General features: G+C 49.2%; 1 protein-coding gene across 2 annotated transcripts in view; it reads right to left on the reverse strand.

Moving 5' to 3' along the window:
- Nucleotides 1-339: 339 nt before the first annotated feature.
- Nucleotides 340-19,670, reverse strand: part of LOC116426916 (retina and anterior neural fold homeobox protein 2) — a 44,297-nt gene continuing 24,966 nt past the window's right edge. The window contains exons 3-5 of one of the 2 annotated variants that reach the window (XM_031976581.2): nucleotides 4,044-4,141; nucleotides 3,766-3,944; nucleotides 340-3,280 (exon numbers count right to left, since the gene is read on the reverse strand). In XM_031976581.2, coding sequence (XP_031832441.1) covers nucleotides 3,117-3,280; nucleotides 3,766-3,944; nucleotides 4,044-4,141 — 441 coding nt within the window. In that variant the 3' untranslated portion in view covers nucleotides 340-3,116. Of the gene's footprint in view, nucleotides 3,281-3,765; nucleotides 3,963-4,043; nucleotides 4,142-19,670 lie in introns of both variants that reach the window. The other variant, XM_076374417.1, reaches the window with a different exon arrangement.

Below are 19,670 nucleotides of genomic sequence, written 5' to 3' on the forward strand. Positions count from 1 at the left end.
CGCGTGACCCGGTGCGGGAACAATTAAAAATCCGTCTCGCGGATATCGTTTAACTTGCTTTCCAGCTTTTCATCGGCGCCGCCGCGACAATGTGGCGGGTATTTTTTTTTTTACTTAGCACGCGTACACGTACGTCCGTGGATGCGTTATTAACGCGTATGTGTCGAACCAATCGATGCGAGTGGTCGAACAACGCTTCAGCGAAAAAACAGCCGATTGGAAGCCGGAAACCGGCACGGTGAAAAACACCGGCCGAACACCGGGAGAGGGAAAAAGGACTTTTCATCGAGGGCTTTCACAAAACGTGCAATTTCATCCTTGATCAACTGGTATCGGGCTTCTGCGATTTTATTTCAATTCACCAGGGGATCTCAAACGATACGGTGGTGTGATTAAATATGTACATCAAATTTTTATTTCATCACGAGCAGGTATATATACAAATAGACTTCGGGGGCGGGTAACTGTCTACGTTCTTTCTTCACCCTCTAAATTGATTTCTTCTTCGCTCCGCGTGGAAGCCGACTGGCAGAGACGAACCAAAGCATCGTGAATCTTCGGTTCGCATCGATTTCTGAAGTCAGCGGAACTGGATCGGAACACCAAATCAAGTTTAACAGTTCCCTACTTAATACAAATTAAACTCGACGATCCTTCTACTTAAACGGAATCCGAACTCTGAGCGCTCTTTGACTTTCCTTCGAAGGAATCTTTACCAATTTCATCGAATATTTAGAATTTCTATATTTCTCTTATAACACTGTCACGAAGAATTCTTTTGTTAAGTACAAAACAATATACCATCCTATTCACCCGAAACTGTAAACAATCTTTCACTCGATCCAGAAAAATACGTTCCACCGAATATTCAATATTGTTCATTTCCTTGAGTCGTTTAGAATTCGACGATCATCTCGCGATCCGATCCAACCCCCGACTCCGTCCCGCGTCTGGCCAGTCACCTTCCGTGGCAACGCGTAGTCGTTTATTACGTAATTATGCACAATTGTTCGCCTTAACGTATTAATACTGCAGAATATTGTTTATGTCAAAATGCGTCTGCCTCCGTGTCCGCGCGTGTCAATGCTATATGCTACAAGAGATAGTTATCTAGTCCCGCGTCGTGGGAACGCGCCGGTACGCGAGCCGGACGGGCCGATCGCGTCCGACCGTGAAAAATCCTGGAAGAGTTCCGCCGGAAACGGGAACACTCGGCGCTCCTATCCTCGGACAAACAGGAAGGCAGATCGATCTCCGCGCGGCTGCTTATTATTCGCCGACCGTGCACCCCTTCGCTCCCCCCGTGTCATTGGTACGAGCGGCAAGTTGCCGCTTAACGGCCAATAGCGCAGCTCCGATTGGCGTGTCCATCGGTCTTGCATCCCGTCCGAGGTACATGATTATCAAACAATTATACTAATCGTATTTCGGATACGGGACCGGCATTGCAGGGGAGAACGATCGTTCGGCCACTGACCCTTTTGTACCAATTAATCTCATCGCGAAACGCGCCCGTCGCGCGCTCGCGTCCATCGATCCGATCGATTGGATCGGGCTAGTCCTCGTCTAGGTGTCTTATTAGTCCAATTGCTCACGGGCTCGGCTGACTCGTGCTTGGAACACGAATAGTTTCGTTTACATATGTCGATGTCAGTTCAGGATATAGATTAGGTGATTGTAATTGAAATTTTGTGAAGCACTTTTCGCGACGATGAGGGCGGGTATTGATTTTGCAGAGAAGATATCGGATTCTTTCATGAGTGACGTTATTTCGCGATAGCTTTCGACCCAATTGTAATCTTTAGTGTTACAAAGAAGAATTGTGGAAAAGATAGCTCTCTTGATCACATTCCTGAAGCATTGAATAAAATTGATTCTTTAATGCCATGTTCTGAACACCGTCCGCAGCACCTGAGAGTAAATCGAAATGTCTCGTCCCTTCCGGAACCGTTCGAATCGAGCAAGACTCGGTTACGTTTCCGGTGGTTCGGTGCGTGCGCCCGCACGCGATTGTCTCCGATATCGTATTGGTTCACGCGTTAACCAGGGGTGATCCACGCACTAAAAACTCAGGCATTCAGAAATATATTTTCAAAATTCTTCACCCCAAGATTCCTCGATCAATCGTTAACCAATTGTACAATCCCCTACTCAAAACTACACCACCGGTTAACGCGTTCGATCAGGTTCCTCGTATCCGTCACGCACGCAAAATAAAATCCCTGTCCGCGCGAGTGTCGCGGTCTTTTCGTCTTTAAAACTATATGCAATATATTACTTACTGAGCTGTATGGTTCAGGAAGTTAGGGTATCCCGTCGCAGCTCGGACGACATCAAACCGAACGGGAACATCTTTGGGTCTTAAAACTATTCTGTCTGTCGCTCTATCATTCTCTCTTCCATTCATTCTCTCACTCTCTCTCTCTCTCTCTCTCTCTCTCTCTCTCTCTCTCTCTCTCTCCCCCTCTGTCTCTGTCCTTCCCATAATGATAGAAAAAAGTCTCCGCATCTCCGACCTCTTTATTGCACTATTATCGTGAATTGCTACGTGCCGCCTGTCCGGAGAGCGGACGGACGATCGAACCCGGTGCACGATAGGGATCGAAGCTTCATATCGCGTCCCCGCAGCCGTGAACTCGAACGAATCGCCCGGGAACGACGTAACGAATTTGATTTACCGATCGAGGGTGGTTAATAACCGGGGTCAGGACAGACCTGTTTCGATTACCGTTGGAAACGATCGTTCGCGATAATCGGCCCTTCCTTCCTTCCTTCCTCCTGCCGAGGTCCTTGTACTTTTTCTTTGTTCTTTTGCGTCCCATCGGGCTCTCCCGATATCCGATAAACGATGTCACGACTGGAATAGAAACGACGTGTCCGAGTCGTTCCGGCATCGGAGAAACGGGTGACGGGGGTGCGCGGCAGCGGTTACGGGCGGCACGAGGGGGGAACGCGTTCGCCGATCTGGTCCGGAACGTTTTCTTGTTCGGGGTTGAGGGATGATCGAAGGTGGAAACGTTTGTCGGTTTCGCTTCTCGTCACGCCCGCGGCGTCGGAACGGTGGCTACCGCGCGGCCGGACGCTGGTTGCTGCCTTCGTCGGTCGTACGTTAAACTTCAGACCATTTGCAACCCTTTGGTGATGCTCTCGACGTGTTCCTTGGCCCGCATTCTCAGCGCCTGGATGCTGGTCGTGCGTGGATCGTGGCCGGGTGGGCTCGGCGGCGCCGTCGCGACGTGCCCGCCGTTACCTATGCTGGTCATCCCCGCTGTCAGGGTTCCTGTTGACGGAACGGATGATTGCCATTGAGATGTCTGATGAATGGGACAACTATGCGAAACGATTCATTGTTGTTAGCAATGTGTGCTCTGTATTATTCGCAGTTTTTATTGTATATGATTTATTCTAGTTTCAAGTTAGCAAGCATTTTGAGAGGATTGACGATGTTCCGATACTTTCTAGATGTCTCTGTTATATTGCACAGGCGATTAATAGAGTCTGGTGTTAAATATACGTCTAATTATAGTCTCATTAAAAAAGAATGTGAACCTCTGATGAATGTAATGGACTCAAACACATTTCACCTTTTTTTTCGAAAGAAATTCAAAGTTCAGCGTTGCCATCGATATATCATCTTTATTGGAAGGGAACTCGATTACGTAAAGACTCCGCTACTCATTAGGCCATTAGCGGTTTATCGTGGCTTCGACTTAACTTATATATCATTTTGCTCGCGCGAAAATGTTATTAAGAAGCGGAGCTTACCGGGCACGGCGTTTCCAACGGCGGCGACATTCGGTGGCGACGGCAGTCGTCTCGGGGACGTTAAATAACTGGGATATCCCGAGTGAGGTGCAGCGAGGAAGCCGGGTAGAGCGCTTAACAGGCCCGGAGGAGTGAGCCAAGGGTCCCCTGGTAAGCCGAGAGCCGGTCCGGCCACGTTTCTACCGAAAACCAGATAACTTATGAATCACACGATCATCGATAAAGCTATCAACACAGCAGAATCAACGACGCTCTTGTCTAGCTTTCGCAAAAATTACCTCATATTGGCGGCGTGGTGGTACTCGCTCAGTCCAAGTCTCGCGGCTTCCATTTTCTCCTGTCTGCGCCATTTTGCCCGTCTGTTCTGAAACCACACCTGTAACAAGAATAAACGCGAACACGTTATTACAATAAATATCGCCGCCACGCTGCAACATCTCCTCCAAATTGCATTTTATATTCCTGTAATCTCGCGAAGGAAATCTCGAAATAAATAAGACCGAGCGTCAATGCAATCTGTAAATCGTGGTTTGGGTCTGGGCAAAATTGCCTTCGGTGGTGGGAAAAGGCGTGTAGAAAGTCAACGCAAAAATTTCTACCGAACGGGACAAGAAAGCGCAGGGAAGGGGATCCGCGAAGGATTTCAGAGGGGGTGGCAACTCCTAACCAAGAGTAGCTAGAAAATGGAGTTCCTTTGGCCTGGTGCTGTGCGAGCAGGGCGAGAAAGTCACCGCCAAACCTCCCTCGTCTTCTGTTTCGCTCTACTTTTCGAGTTTCCCTCCTTCCTCGAGCACCCTCTGCCTCTCTTCCTCGGATTGTGTCTCTTTTTCCACCGTCTCCTCCCTCCCTCGATTCTCCTCCAGCTTTCTCTCTCCGTTCCGGCATCCCTCGTCCGTTTTCTTGGGGTTGCCTCTCTCTCTCTCCCTCTCGACAGCGCTCGAGCTAGCCAAGGCTCCGCTCGGCGGAGGGTTGAAGAGAAATGTCTCTCTGGGCGGGGCGGTCCACCCTTGGAGGCAGCGCGGCGCAAGAAAAGGAGCTAAGAAGGGAGGCCGTAGGGTGAGTCCGCGCGGGGGACCACCCTTCGAACATCAAGAGGGTAACGAGGCTGCGGGGCGAAATCGAAAGTGAGCGACGTGACGGCGTCGGCGACGGTGACGGCGGCTAGGTGGATTCGAGAAAAGCCTGGAACGGCAGCCGCTTTTGCGAGGAGGGATGAAAGGGTCGGGTCGGCCATGTTGATTTCTTTATTGTAACATGGCTGCTGTTGGCAGGCCGGCTAAAGTCTATCGCGATAAGTATCGGCTGCTGGCTTCTCGGCTTATGAATTATTCAGCGACGCGAAGACACGACGATAGGCCCTATTGAGTGTGTCCGTGACGAATGTACCGAGTTCGGTGAGAAAAAGGGGGAGGCGTGGGTCGATGTGAGACGGAGGGACTCGCCGATGGCAGCGCGAGCGATCCTGGGATCCTTTTTTGGCCGTGGCGAAGTGGCGGAGTCACGGTCACGCGGACGACGTGCTATCGTCGATCGTTGCGAGTCGAGACTCTTAATTTGAGAGTGCTCGGGCGATGGGTTCAACTTTTGTATTAACTCACACCTAAATGTTCGTAATATTAAAATTATATCATTACGAATTCAGTACTTCCCAAAGGGTTTTACGCAACTGAATTACGTAACGTCAATAGAAATCAGTGCACTATATATTCAAAACGAATTTTACGGGAGCTTAAAACACCATTGATACAGTGGAAATTGCGTCCATTAAATTTATAAAATAATCTTCAAGTAGAATTGTCCACTTCTGTCTGAAATAAATTGATTCTTCTATAAGCTATGTTCATTATAAACCTAATTACTGCACACAAAGCTGAAGGTACACGCTAACGCGAGAGAATTAACTATTTAACCGGCACTAAAATTCCGATCGTTTACAGATCCGCCCGCGTTCCCCGATACAGGATACAACAAATAAACCAATCCAATTCCTGCGGAACCTGCAGATGCCGAAATCGGATTTCCCAGGAAGACTTCCGTCGCGGGGGATATCCTCCTCGTCTCCGACGGCCCGTGACGACGCGCGCGGTCTCCATCGAACGAACTATCTACAACGTCCCATTCCCGTCGCGTACCGACGCCGGCGTCGCCGTTTCTCCATACCGTTTCTCTGCCTCGTTTTATTATGTAATCTACTCCATAATTTCCCGTTTAACTCCTGAATTCCCTCGACTCATCGTCGTCCCTCTATCCTACTACCGCCGACGCTCCGTCCCTCCTCCCCGAAAGGATTGCTCGCGAGGAGGAGGACAAGCGTCGCGCGTTGGAATAATAAATAACGGACAAATTGAATGTCCCGTCGCCGGTGAACGAGAAACGAAAGAGAAACGGCCAAAAACCATGGGAGGAACGAGGCACTCGGGCGGAATGACACCGGTGTAGACGGTGCGGCGGACAGGAGGCGCGGAGGGCAGCGAGGGGACGGATATCGAGGCATTCCCAGGCTCATCAGGACGATATTCCGCTCTCGAGGACGAGAAGCAATTTTCTTTCCTGGCTGCGTGGATGAGTAAAGGCCGTGGACAAGATGCCACGTAGAAATGATGGGAAAATAAGCGAATTTCCCTTCGTATCTCTTATATATCCTCTTCTTCTCATCTTTCCGCCCCTTCTCGTCCCTCTCACCTTCTCTAGCTCTCTCCGTCCGTCTTTCCCCATTCATCGTCTTCTTCTTCTTCGTGACAGCGACGCCTGTCGCGGATACAGCCCCGTTCCTCCGCTCCTCCCTTCCAACAATCCAGAAGAGAAAAGTCGCTGCTGGCCGAAGCGTCCACCCTCACCCCCGCTCTTTCTCTCTCTCTCTCTCGCGGAAATATGAAAAACAGGGCTAACACGGCTTAACCATTTTACGTCGTAAATTTATTAGAGTAGGTACTTCCAACCTTCTCCATCTCCGACCCGTCTCCGCCCCAACCCCCGGTTGTTTCTTCCGCGTTTCGGCCCTCGTCCTTCTCGAGTTTTCTTCCACCTCGGCCAATCCCACCCTCCTCTCGGCGACGCGTTTACTTCGCGCGAGACGTTCCCCGGCAATGATATTGCGAAGGTAAACTCGCTTAGACGGTTTAAATGTAAGAAAATTGGAATAAAATGGAAGTAATTCCGGGATTAAAATTGGACGTTGCGTTCGCCTGCGTGAACCGGGCGGCGCGACGCGACGTTTCGCGCATGATCACCGGCGTCCATGATCGCGGGGCGAGAACCGCTGTCGCCGTTCAGAAGCTTATCGAGGATAGCAACGTGAATCGCATTGTATAATTAATACCGAATCACGGCTGATGATCGCAGACGTGTTTCCTTTCCGGCTTTTCGTCTTACGCAGTCGACTGTTGATATCTACATCGGTTAATCCAGTAAAACTCTATTGCGACGGATCGATTCATAATATCCTGCAGACATCTGCCAATTTGACGTCTATTTGCTAGGTATTAATAAAGATGGTGTCCGACTTCGATGCGACACCTTTTTGTCCGCTTTTCAAGCTAACGTTTAACGATCTCTCCAATGGGAACAGTAAGAAAGGAAACGGAAGATTGTTAATATTCTTGAATTAAATCTACTCCCTCTAGAAATAATTCACTTTGTGTTCCGACAAAACTTCGCGAAACATATTGAACTCAATACATCTACCCCAAACTTTCTTGAACCCCAGCTAAGGTAAAAGCACGCCGCGAAAACGTGAAAAATTCCATACGAAGAAGAACGATCGCATTTTGATTCCCAGCGACGCAGGCCGGAAACGATGGCATTGCCACGGAATTTTCGATGCGCGGCGTGTCGCGACACGCGGCGGAACACATGCTCGGCGCACGGCGACGCGCCGAAAACGCGTTCACGCCAAGCCCCGTTACTTTCGACAGAAAACCACTTTGCCGCGTTGGCGCGCGGCCAGTCGGACCTGGAAAATCTCGGTCGGCGTGCGGAACGACGGACCGGGAAACAGAGTGGTCGTTTACAGGGAAATATCGACGTTAACGTCGTGCCCGGCGGCTGCGTAACAGCTTTCCCGGATCGGTCCTCCCGTGCACGGTGACACACGGTGACGAAGCTTTCCCCGTTTCCCTCTGTTCATCGGCGCGGCCGCGTATCGCGGGCGAAAATCAGTTTTCCACGTACCGACAAGCTCGTCGCTGCCATTTCTTTCATCGGGCTCCCGTCGGCGTCTTCGTCCCCGCCGCCGTCGCATCGTTCCGGGACGATGATCGCTTTATCCTCGCTCCGGCGACGGCTCTCGAATTCGGATTAGCGCCGGTAAAAAGGTATCTGGCCGGCTCACGCCACGTCGAACGCATTGTCGTTCCGCGGCGGCATTAACAGATTTTCGTCCATTGTTCGCCAATGCCGGTGGCCCTCGCCCTCTTTGAAAGAGTTGCGGACCGGCCGAGGTGTCACCACGCGTCTCACGCTCCCGTGATTCTTGTTTCTCTTCCTTCTCGCTTTCTCTGTTAACCGCGTGATCCACTTGCCGGCCGTTCGAACGACGCCTATTTTAAGCGATAATCGCCGACGCGTAGTCTGGGTTTCTCGGTGTTGGTTGTATTATATACAATAGGAAAAGATGTAAGTTGAAGTTTAGCGAAGCGAGGAGTGTGGAATAATGTATCATTCGACACGTTCTCCGAGAGAACGTTATTTCGGGAATACGCTTATACGGGAATTCAATGAGGTGTTTTCATGAGAATTAACTCATTTTTGTTCGATCACCAGTAACTCGATATTCTCCTTTACTTAACAAACAATTCTACATTCTCATACCTATATAAGCTATGTTACATTCACGTGCTCCATACCCTTTACTATTGAACCCAGTACTGTCCGATCGATGCGGAAGGAAACAGAGCCATCTAATAGTTATTTTTCTTTCGGGTGTATTACAAGTTTATCAAAACGCTATATCGGGCACGCCGACAAGGGGGAGGAGGGGAACATAGAATAGGGGCGGACACGTTTCGAATATAAGCCTAGATTCCGGTCCAGAGCACTGTGGTATGCATAGAGAGGGGAGATGTTTGGAGAGGGTTGGAGTCTATTATTCACCGTGCTTTTTATGCCCCCTTCCCCCTCCAACCTTCCTCGCCGGGGAACCCTACTTCCACCCTAGCCCATACTATTTCCCCCTCCGTCGGTCGACCCTGTCAAACTGTCGTGCAAATTCAATCCTATACCAGTCGTTCTCATTTCGATTCGGTTTCGGAGCGTGCCGAAAGGACAGCGTCTGTGCATCCGCAGTGCGGATACGTTCCGAGGATAATTGACGATGCGGCGTGACTCGTGCAGCGTTCGAGTTAAATCAATTCCGGCCGGGGCCGAGGGGGGCGGTGGACGGTCGGTATCTAGTTAAACGGACCGAGTTGGTTCGCCGATCGGTCGGGTTTCGTTGCGATTTTGATTCGCGGCGCGATTTCTCGGCCGCGTTCGTTGCTGTCTGTCGAGATCAACTTGAACGTAATATTTTCTGTTCTCTTCTCCTGAATATAATTTAGTCGCAGGCTTCGAGTTTGACAGTGGGTTAGTTAATTATGGACAATCTGCCGACGACAGACGAATTAAGTGAAATATTCGTAAGCGGAGTTGTAAGAAAATTGAGAGTTTCGGAAGGGTTGTAAACGCAAGGAAGGATAAAGTGATTCAGAGATTCATGGGAACGGATGCTGAGCGCCACTGGCCAGCTCCTCCAATAAAGCCACCCCTGTCGTTGCGTGTAATCACCCTTAAACACTCCAACGCCCCGGCCTAACCCCGGCGTACAGCGATACAATACTAATGTGCTACAAATAACATCCCAAACACGAGGCGATTTCACTTTTACAATGAGGCTAAACGGCTCCGTGTGTAACGACGAAGGATACGCCACGGATCGTTCCGCTGGTCCTCGAGTGGATCCTCGCGCGCGTCCGTCGCCGAACAATGCGTTGTTGTGCGTTCTTTTCACGCTGGATCGCCGATATCCTTCTTCCTTCTTTGTCACGAAGTCATCGAGCGGAGCGTCCCGATCAAAATCGAAACTCTCTCGCTCCTGATGCACGTTTATTGAAATTTCGCTTTGCGACGACACCGTGCGACGTTTCGAGTGGGTACGCTACCATCTGGAGTTACGAGGCTGACATAAGTTTTACGACTAACAAGTTGAAACGTTTATGATAGGAGAAACACGTTAACGAGTTTCCCGTCACGGGAATCTTGATCGTTTAATGCATTACACGTATCACTTATTTCTTTATACCAGCGGTAATGGGTATGAAAGACAATTATTAATTAATTGATATCACAGCTCTTATACCAAGTCAACGTTTTAGCGATTATGAAGGCTATTTTTACTCGATTATATCATTGCGGTACCGTTAAATCTCTACAAGAATACCTTCCGTCATCGTTAATCAGCGAACGTCGTTCTTCAGTCGATAATATATTCCGCATAATAAAGAAGACAGCGAAGTGGATTTATTTCAGGTATTAAATAAGCGTATCGAGATAATCATTAATTTTACCCTGAACGATTCGAGTGCTCCAGAACCGTCTGGAAATAGAGCGCTAAAGAGGAAAGACATATCTTCTTTTTAAAGTACCGCCGTGTCATACAATGCTTCGATCGGATTTATTTGCACGGTCTGTCAGTATTTATCGAGCCACGGGCATAAATGCACGATAAATATACGAATATTCCGGTTATTTGATCAACGCGGATTTATTCCAAGTATTAAGGTATCGGCGACGGATATTAATCGTGGGTAAAGAGCTGCGTAATCGGCGCACTTGAAATTAGCCGCGTCGGCCCGGTTCGCATATTCCATTTCGCGTGTTTTCGCGTCATTAATCGAGGCCCCGTTTTAATGCGCCGGTGTAATGCACTGCGAATGGGGATAAATGGAATTAATATGCTCGGCGAAGCCATCCGGAAGACAAAGGATTATTAAATTGCGGGTAATCTAAAGACAGACAGTTGGAAGGTGAAGGCAAGCTCTCGTAATTCTCGAAAAAAGATCCGCTCGCCAGTGAGAATAATATACTGGCAATTACTTGAAGGGAGGATTCAACTTTCTCGTTTTTCCATTCTTCTCGCTTTCTCCGTCTCCGCCCTCCCCCCCTCTCTCTCTCCCTTTTTCTCTCCCCGTCTTTCTTCCGAGAAGGATTATGGGCGATCGACTTTCTCAATGATCGGAGGAACACGGAAGTGTCATGAACACGAATCGTGCCCCGAAATTCGATCCTTCTTATTAAGACCCCGTCGACGTCGAAGGAAAAGGGGAGTTTAACTGGAACGAAGGATTCAGGGCTCGCCGTTGCAAGGGAAATATAATTGAACAAAATTACGAACACCTTCCAGCACTTTCGGTCGTATAAGATATTGCTTAATACAATTAACAGCAGTTTACAAATCGTTCGATTAATATTTAATCATTCCGTACTATAATTTGAGGAACACCATCGAAGAGACAACCAAAAGTATCCATGTTCCTGTATTATCTCGCGTGACAGGACTTTCTATCTCGATATTAAATAAGAATCCCTTTCAATTCTGCAACCGTCACACAATTTCTCTAGAAAGCAACAGACAACTTAGCGCACTGGCTAACTTCAGAACTTCCAAAATCACATTTTCTTTCTTTATGAGAGTATAAATACAATTTTTATCTCTACGAGGTAAATGAGATTATCCCTACAATATTTAATCACTTTTCGAACACTATATATCTCTAACTAAAATTTTAACCCTCAACATATTTACATTCTCCCGTATTTCTACTATCAAGTGCAGTAGTTTTCACAAACCCTCGGTTCCACCGTCGGTAAATACTTACAATGCAAGAAACTACCGAAAAGAAGACCGCCCCCAAGAACACAGTTAATTATCCGACCCAGTTCTCATTGCTGAATCGAACCGTCCAATCGCGGTGAAATCAAAAGCCGCGGGCTCTTTTATCCGCCACTGTCATTAGCCCGGGTCTCGTTTTAAAGACACGGGGGCTGAATGCGAGCCGAAAACAACAGAGCCCGCGTACCCCGACGTCGCTTCCGACATAATCGGTTGAGGGTGTTTCGCGTGAATAAGGCACGCAGAATTTCGGCAAATTAGCCTTATGGCCTTCGGTATTTTGACACCGCGCGTTCATTGTACGCCGCGGACTCCCTTTTTCGTCACCAGGCCGCGGAATCGGGCTCGGTTGAATGCACCCTTTGTCACCAAGCGGAGCCATTTACCGGGCAATATGCCCGCAACCCCGCTAAGGCTGCGGTTACGGTGGACGCGTGGTAGGACGAACCAGCTTTCTAACGAATAATCATCCGAAGATTGCTGTGCACACACTCTCAGGGATCTGTATACGCATTTCAATGCTTCGACGTATTGAGTTTATCAAAACTTATTTGAACACGCATGCACCGTAAATGCAGCTTAAAGGTATGATTTTGGTAGAACTTCGATAGAAAGTTGAATTTAAGAAAGTTTATTAGAAACCGAGGGTAGAGGGGTGTTGAAATATTTTTCTTCGGTGCATTTAGAGGCGATGATAATTGTATGGTTTCAATCATTTAAAGTTTTATGAAGAGGAATGAGTGATGTAATGAGTGATCTTGAGGAACTGGAAATTAATTGTCTTATGTTTATCGTTAATCGATTAGTAAATGTAACTAGGTATCTCTTAAACGTGAACGCGGTCACTATAAAACAAATTGAAGCATTTATTTCCATTCTTCGCTGTCGTTGGTTCTGATCGAGTATCGCAGCACTTCTGCAAACGTACCCTAACGGGACTGGCTCCCTGGATCCTCGTAGATCCTTCGATCAATCGGTCCCGAATTTATAATAGAGAACGAACAGGTTCACGGTACGAATATAACGAAACGATCGATAAGCTTTTCACCTCTCATTTTTCTGTTTCGCATCCGGTTGTCCGCCGCGAAACAACCAATTACGACCGACGGACGGCGAAATTTGTGCCACCGGAATATACGATCGCGTCATTCGATGATCAAAGCGTTCCGGCTATTCAAATGGTGGTTCCCGTGCAAGGTAAACTAAGCAAAGTGTTACAATCTATTTTCTTCGCGACCAGATATCGATTTCATATCTTTTTTAAACTAAACGTCACAGTTTATCACCTCGTTATTACTTCCTCTTCTCTGACACCATCTACGGACTCCGGCTAATTAAATATTTTCGAGCGGTGTTCCACCAAGATATAATTGTACGCGTACAAGGCAATGCGCTCCTTATTTATACCTCGCTGATTACATTTTCACGGAAATATTCATAACGATCTAACAGCGTGTCGGAATAGTATTTTGCCCATGTAAATGAATTTAAATAATTCAAAATCTTCTGCAAGGATGCATCGTATCGAGACAGAAGAAAGTCGCGCGGGCTGCGCCGGCGATCGGAGCAGCGGGACAACGATAATTAAAAGGTCCGCCGAAAATAAAAAAGGAAATGCAAAAAGGAGGGAAAGGCGGGGAGAAACCGCGAGAGCGGCGAGATAAAGGAGACGCGTGCGCGGCGGTCCCGGGTCGCAGCGTAGCTGCACGTGAAAATCCGTCGCCGATGTAATAACTCTAATAACTCGTAATAAAGCCCGGGTGGAGTCATATTAGCGTCAGGAGCACGCGTGGGCGCACAAAGGGCGGCCGCCCTCGACAAACACCGTGACTTTTGATGATTATTAACTTCACGGGCCGGCCAACGTCGGGCCAGGAGATGGGCAGCGGAGGGGAAAAGGCGAAAGGGAGTGAGGATCCATAGGCTGTGCACGGTAATCTGTTGCCCTGAAGGCTTTCTGGTCCTGCCTCTTCCACCCCTCTTCTCCTTTCCGCGCGACTCCCTTCGCGGCGATTCCCTTTCCACCTCGTTCCCACCCCCTCGACCCTGGGAACCAAATTAATAGTTAGTTCTGCTGGATATGTCTCGAATTCGGTGTATTCCCTCTCCCCCTTGAACGTGGAAGAGGGCAGCACTGGACTGACCCCGGCTTCCCGTGCCTTTCTTCCTTGTCTCCGGGCTGCGTTTGACATCGGTTACTCGTTAAAGGGCCGCGCGATATCTCGATCAAACGGACCTCTTGCGGCCCTCGAGTGGGATTAATTGAACCGTATCTCAGAATTGTTAATTTACCACGGCCTTTGGCCTCGGTCAGCGGCAATCGGTCGCTCCGATGTTTTCGATCGTGGTAAACATTGCGTCAATCGTGCCAGGTGGAAGAGCTCGATCTCGTTGGATGTGGGAATCTTAGGTAATCCGAGACTTGGTTTGCCGAGGAATGGAAACTCGCGATACTAGTGAATTGTAATGTAAATTATCTAGTATTCCGAGTTCCAAGATGTCGTTATCCATATGTTTCTTCACTGTTTGTCGTATGTGATATAGCTATAATCTACATTCTTAGCGGTAATTCACGTCCGAGATGAAACTCGAGCGTCTCCAAGTTAAAAGATGTAAAATACCAGATCCGATCAAGAGACACTTCGATCCCGAAAGTATCCTCCGTTTAACGTGAAACTATTCAAGATTCCTTATCTCTCCGGTGCAAACGATCCTCCGAAATCACGGATACGGTGCACGAGGGATCACGGGGCGGCTCGCCGCCGCGCCGGCCGGTAGTTTAGTGTTACTAATCCCCGGCGCGATTTACAGTGCGCATTCACAGATCAAGGAGAGGTTGAAGGCGCGCGCGCGTCCTCGTTTGGTACCTGCTCGGATCCACACACCCGGACAACAGAGAGCAGAAATCTCGGAACTCCTGAAACGGATATATTTTCACGAAGTGACATTCATCCCCCGGCGAAGAGAGGGACGGGGAAAGAGATGGAAAGAGAGAGAGAGAGTGGCTCGGCTTTCCCGCCTTTGTAAGGGATCCCCTTCACGGTTGCATTTTGCATCTATGCGCCGCCCGAACCGTCGAGGGCATGCAGCGGCAAGAAATTCGATCTTAAACCACTCCGGAAAAAAGAGACGAGCCAATGAAGGCGGGGAAAGGGGATGGCCGACGAGAGGAAGGAAGAGAGCAAATTCGAGGGGGAGGGAGAGAGAGAAAGAGAGAGAGAGAGACAGACAGATTTACGGGGATGACGGAGGGGCGGAGAGGGAGGGCCAGCAACCAGTGGAACTGAATACGTTTGTACCTGAGCCCGACAATGGGCTCCGTAATTCGATTACAAGGACCGCGAGCTAATTGTTAATTGCTGGCCTCAGGACCATATGCCGACAAAGGTTTCATAACATTATATGGAATATTAAAACGAGCAGGAACATGCGTGGATTTTCTATGCGTGTGCCCTACATGAAGGACCTTCATGCCGGGCAGGATCCTAACGCGGTCACGGGGACCACCGTTTCATCCTCCTGGACGTTCTTGCGGCCGCTTCGTGGGAAAAGCTTCCTATTCTTCCGCCTTCGAACTCCTACCAGCTCTTCCACTTCGCAAACTGCTCGCTTGTTGATCGATATAAAGTTTAGAAGATCGAGTGAATCTCCTTGTGGAATTCATCCCCCATATTGCGAATTCTTGTGCTGTCTTTCTTATTGGAAGTCTATCGTTGTTAATTATTCATAGGAAATAATTTGGATATTGCAACCAAATTGCGAACGCAGTGTAGTCTGATTCGATTCTCATCGACTCAACCCTAATCTATAAGTCTTGCGACAATGCCGATATTCCAAACGCTTTTAGACCCGCAACTTTTCGAAATTCGGCGGACGATCGCTGCCATGACTTTCAATCGCGGCGGTTCGACAGACGATAAGTTCCAGTTCGAAGAGAGCCGCGCTTCGTGTCCGCAATTAGCGAGATTTAATCATGCTCGCGTGTCAAGTATCGTTCGTGGCTCGGGTTCCACGCATGCGAGGCGTTCTTATCGTCTCAGCTCCATCGAGCGTGGAAACGTTGGAGTCCTCTTACCCGGACTTACTCGTTACCTCCTTCGACGTCGTCGCGATTAATTATCCTTGTAATTGCACCCTGTGCCCGCACTGGCCAGTCTTTTTTCAGCTCCCGCGGCTCATCCCTCTCTCTCTCTCTCTCTCTCTCTCTGTCTCTCGTCGCTCTTCATCGGGACGCCGCTCGTTTAACCCTCGGTGTTTAACGGCTAATCTGCCAAATGAAGTGTTTTTGTGTTTGAGCACAACACTTCGACTCAATAGAGGAGCAAAACCGCCCTCGGGAAAAGGGTTGCTCTGACATGATTGATGCTCGAGGGGGCTGCGCCAAGGGTCTACGCCAACCCTTTTTAGTCAAGCGCTAAACGGAGCGCTTAATTGAGCCACAGACCTCAGAACCTCGGACAGCTAATCTCCCGGACGTATTTACAGAAAACGATGGACCGTGCCTCGTCTTTCCAGCGCGCGCCGACTTTCTTTGCCCGTCTCTGCGACGCGACGACGCGGCGCTACGAGGGCGGGCTGCTGATTTCTGCTTTTCCACGGCTCGCGGCGACACCCGTATTCCAGACGTTTAATGGCCGCCTTTCCAGCGACCAGTTACCTACCTACCCACCTACGTGACTCACGTTTTAAACGCTTCTGTCCCCCGTAATTGGTGCTCCATCAATGTCCACTTGGAACGAGCTTGTTGCTTCGTGCAACGAAGTCTTTCGCGCGCTCGCGTGATGTTGCGCGCTGTATCGAAGAATTGTAACTGTTTCGGATTAGTTTAACTGATCCGTACACGTTGCGACCTTTTAGCGGCTACTCATAGCTGCCTTTATCCGTGAATAATAATCTGTAGTATGTTTAAGTAGCTCCAATTAACGTAAACGGTGGAATAACAGCTGGATACATTGTTAAAATATACTCGAACTCTTCTACCCATAAAAGTTTCCAAGATATTCCATCACTTCTCACTCTTAACTCGAGACGCAGTTAGTCCCGTAAAAGATTCGAAAATTTAATAGAAACCAACGGATGTCCACCCCTTGTAACCGCAGCGGCGTTAAACAAGACCGGCAACGAATATTTTCGAGCGCGCGATTCCTTTTTCACAGGGAGAACGCGGGGGATTGATAGAGGAAACCGTTGAATTGGTTAACGACGATATTTCCCAGAGCGCGAGTATCTGCGGGCTATCAAAGAGCTTCGTGGTACCCAATAGTAATGAAATCACACTCAGATTCGATTCCTTTCCTCGATCAACCCCGGAGACGTCGCCCGTCGTGCCCGTGGTATCGGGGAGGTAAACGATTCCCGGCGGAGAGGACGTTTTTCTTTTTCCTCTCCCCGTTGTATCGTCCCGCGTTTCCTCGGTTTCCTTTCGGATCGACGCTGTCTCACCCTTTTCTCGGCGCGCTCCTCGGAAGAGCGTGCGGCGAGCCGGCTCCGGTCTGGCAAGCAACGGTGGCGTGCGCGGGCGCGCGAACGCGTGAGTGTCTGTGTGGGCGCGAACGAAAGGACGAACACTGGCCCCGTAATGGAGTTTCCAAATATTCGGGGAGCCCTCGCTCAATTTCGAACAATTTGCATTTAGGGTGAAGTGCAATTAATAGAAGCGGGGTGTTGTCCCGCGCCATTCCACGCCTATTAACACTATATTCCGCGGGAGTTTAGCATATCGGGGGTGGCCCGGGGAGAGAGAAAGAGGGAACCACCGGTGGAGGGAGGAGGAGGAGATGTCGGGAGGGGGGGGGGCGGGCAATATTGAGTTACGCGACAGTAATTATAATACTCGTTAGACGGCGCTGCAAGAGTTTACCCACTTCGCATGCTCTCGCTAACCCGCAGGATCGAAGGACGTGTTCCTGCGACGACTTAAGGGTTTGACAGTCTGTTACCGAGAAACCGACGGCGTCTACCACCCCTCGTCCATCCCTCTCTGTCCTAGAACCCTTTTCCTAGCGACTGCTTTAAACGGGGGAAAAATGTGCCTCGTTAACGAATCGGGTCCGGGGGTGTTAATGAATTAAGCAGAAGTAGAACTCCCGCGAGGGACTCGCCGCCTCCGCCAAAGGAGACTACCGATTAATGAGCTACTGGAAAAGCGAGCTGGGAAAAGTTCGCCAGCCTTTCCCCGTGAATTTTCCGGATACTGGACGCCGGTGATTTAACAGTTTCGGTGATTTTGAAAGGGCCGAGTTTTAGTTTTGTGTTACAGGAAGAAGCTTGGTATATATAATACTAATGAAATATGATATGACAACTTCTTTCCTTCGAAAGAAGGAAACTCTGTTATTTTCTTATTCATCGCAGAGACAAACCGTGCGATATATTTGATTATGCGAATGTCTAATATTTACCTAACCCCTCCTGTGACAATAGAAACTCGTGTGAACGAGTATATCGACCACTCGTCGAGTCATCTAATCGCTTAAAAATTCGGAGCAGTCTGACTTATTTCATCCTCCGCCACTGACGCTTGATCGTCTCGGTGCCGCCGAGCCGGACACGCGAGACGCGAACCGACGTTTTTCCGCCCGCTTGTCACGTCCCGGGACTGGAAGCGTGCCTGTCCCCCCGGCTGATCTGTCGCGGCGTTATATTTTTTTTGTCCTTCCTTTCTTCCGTCTTTCCGTTCCTCCGTGACGCCCTCCGTCGCACGCGGCAGCAGGTGTCCCGCTCCCACGATCTTCGCTATTTCCCGCCGCCCCATTTTCACCCCCCGCAACCGCCGCCGCCGCCGCCGCCGTGCCGAGACTCGGGGATCTCGAGCCTAGGCGCGAGGCCATTATCTTATTTTCCGCCTGGAAACATCGCACCCACAAGAAAAACGATCTGACGCCGGAGGAAGGGGACGCTGCGAGAAAGGCCATTGGCTGCTCGTGCGGAAGATCAGAGGCGCCAGCGTGTAATAACATTTGTATCCGCGGGAACGTCTTCCTCTCCGGGGAGATATCGAGCTCCGAACAGTTTTTATCCTCCGATCGTCTGGTTTAGGGTATCGGCCCGTCAGAATCGGATGTGTCCGGGTGGCAGCGGCCATTATTAAAGCCGAGTTCCCCGCAGGGGGATGCTCGCGAGGGTGGACGATGATCGTGTGATAAGAGAAAGGAAAAAGAGACAGACCACCGAGGATCGGTATTTCCACCTTGAACGATCGGGGGTGAAATTATTTTCCTTTTGTCGTGCGCGGTAGTCCTCGTTTCCTGTCTTCGGACAGTTCGGGGTGATTTGTTCTTTGTTTTCGTCGCACCGGTAGATCAGGCTCGCGGATAACGGCGTTTCGACGGTGTATTATCTTGATTTATATATCCGAGATCGATCTAGTCACTCGAACATACCATTAGCCGGCCTGGTGCGAAAATTCTCACTGGGTACCCTTCGCTAAACAGCTTTATGGTGCCACATATGGGTATTAATATTGCGAGCTTATGGTTCTCGGTCCGCTGACCACGAGGGGCACGGTTGGCCAGGGTGCGGCCGAGGGGACCCCGTGAAACTATCGGTTCGAGCCTCTGATATATAATTTACCGCGAAACCTACGAAAGAGAAATTACCCGATGGAAAAGAACAATCCTGCGTGTCACGGTTCAATGACTTACTTTCCACTGAACGTCTTCCTGTCGCGGCACCGTTTCTACATAATTAAGTGTATCAAACGCAATGCCTACAGTCTTCGCAACTGTCAAATCAAATTAAACTGAAGACGAGAATCCAAGCGAATTTAACAACTGCAATCGAAATCACTTTCGCAACGTAAAGTATTAGACAAAACAAGTAAACATTCGTTTCAATTCAAACTTCCAAATCAAACAGCCAGAATCCCAATCAACGAGTGAACAATAGAATTTTTCTGAAACGGTAAACAATGCTTATCACCGTTCAGCTCCGCAGAAAGCCGAGCCCTCGAAAAGGCGTGCTGCCCGCGAGATTGCGCATGAGCCACTCGACGCTAATTTCTGCACGTTTTTCCGCATTGCGTGCGCAATTGCGTCGG

The sequence above is a fragment of the Nomia melanderi genome, chromosome 2, assembly GCF_051020985.1.
Source record: "Nomia melanderi isolate GNS246 chromosome 2, iyNomMela1, whole genome shotgun sequence".
Classification (NCBI taxonomy): domain Eukaryota; kingdom Metazoa; phylum Arthropoda; class Insecta; order Hymenoptera; family Halictidae; genus Nomia; species Nomia melanderi.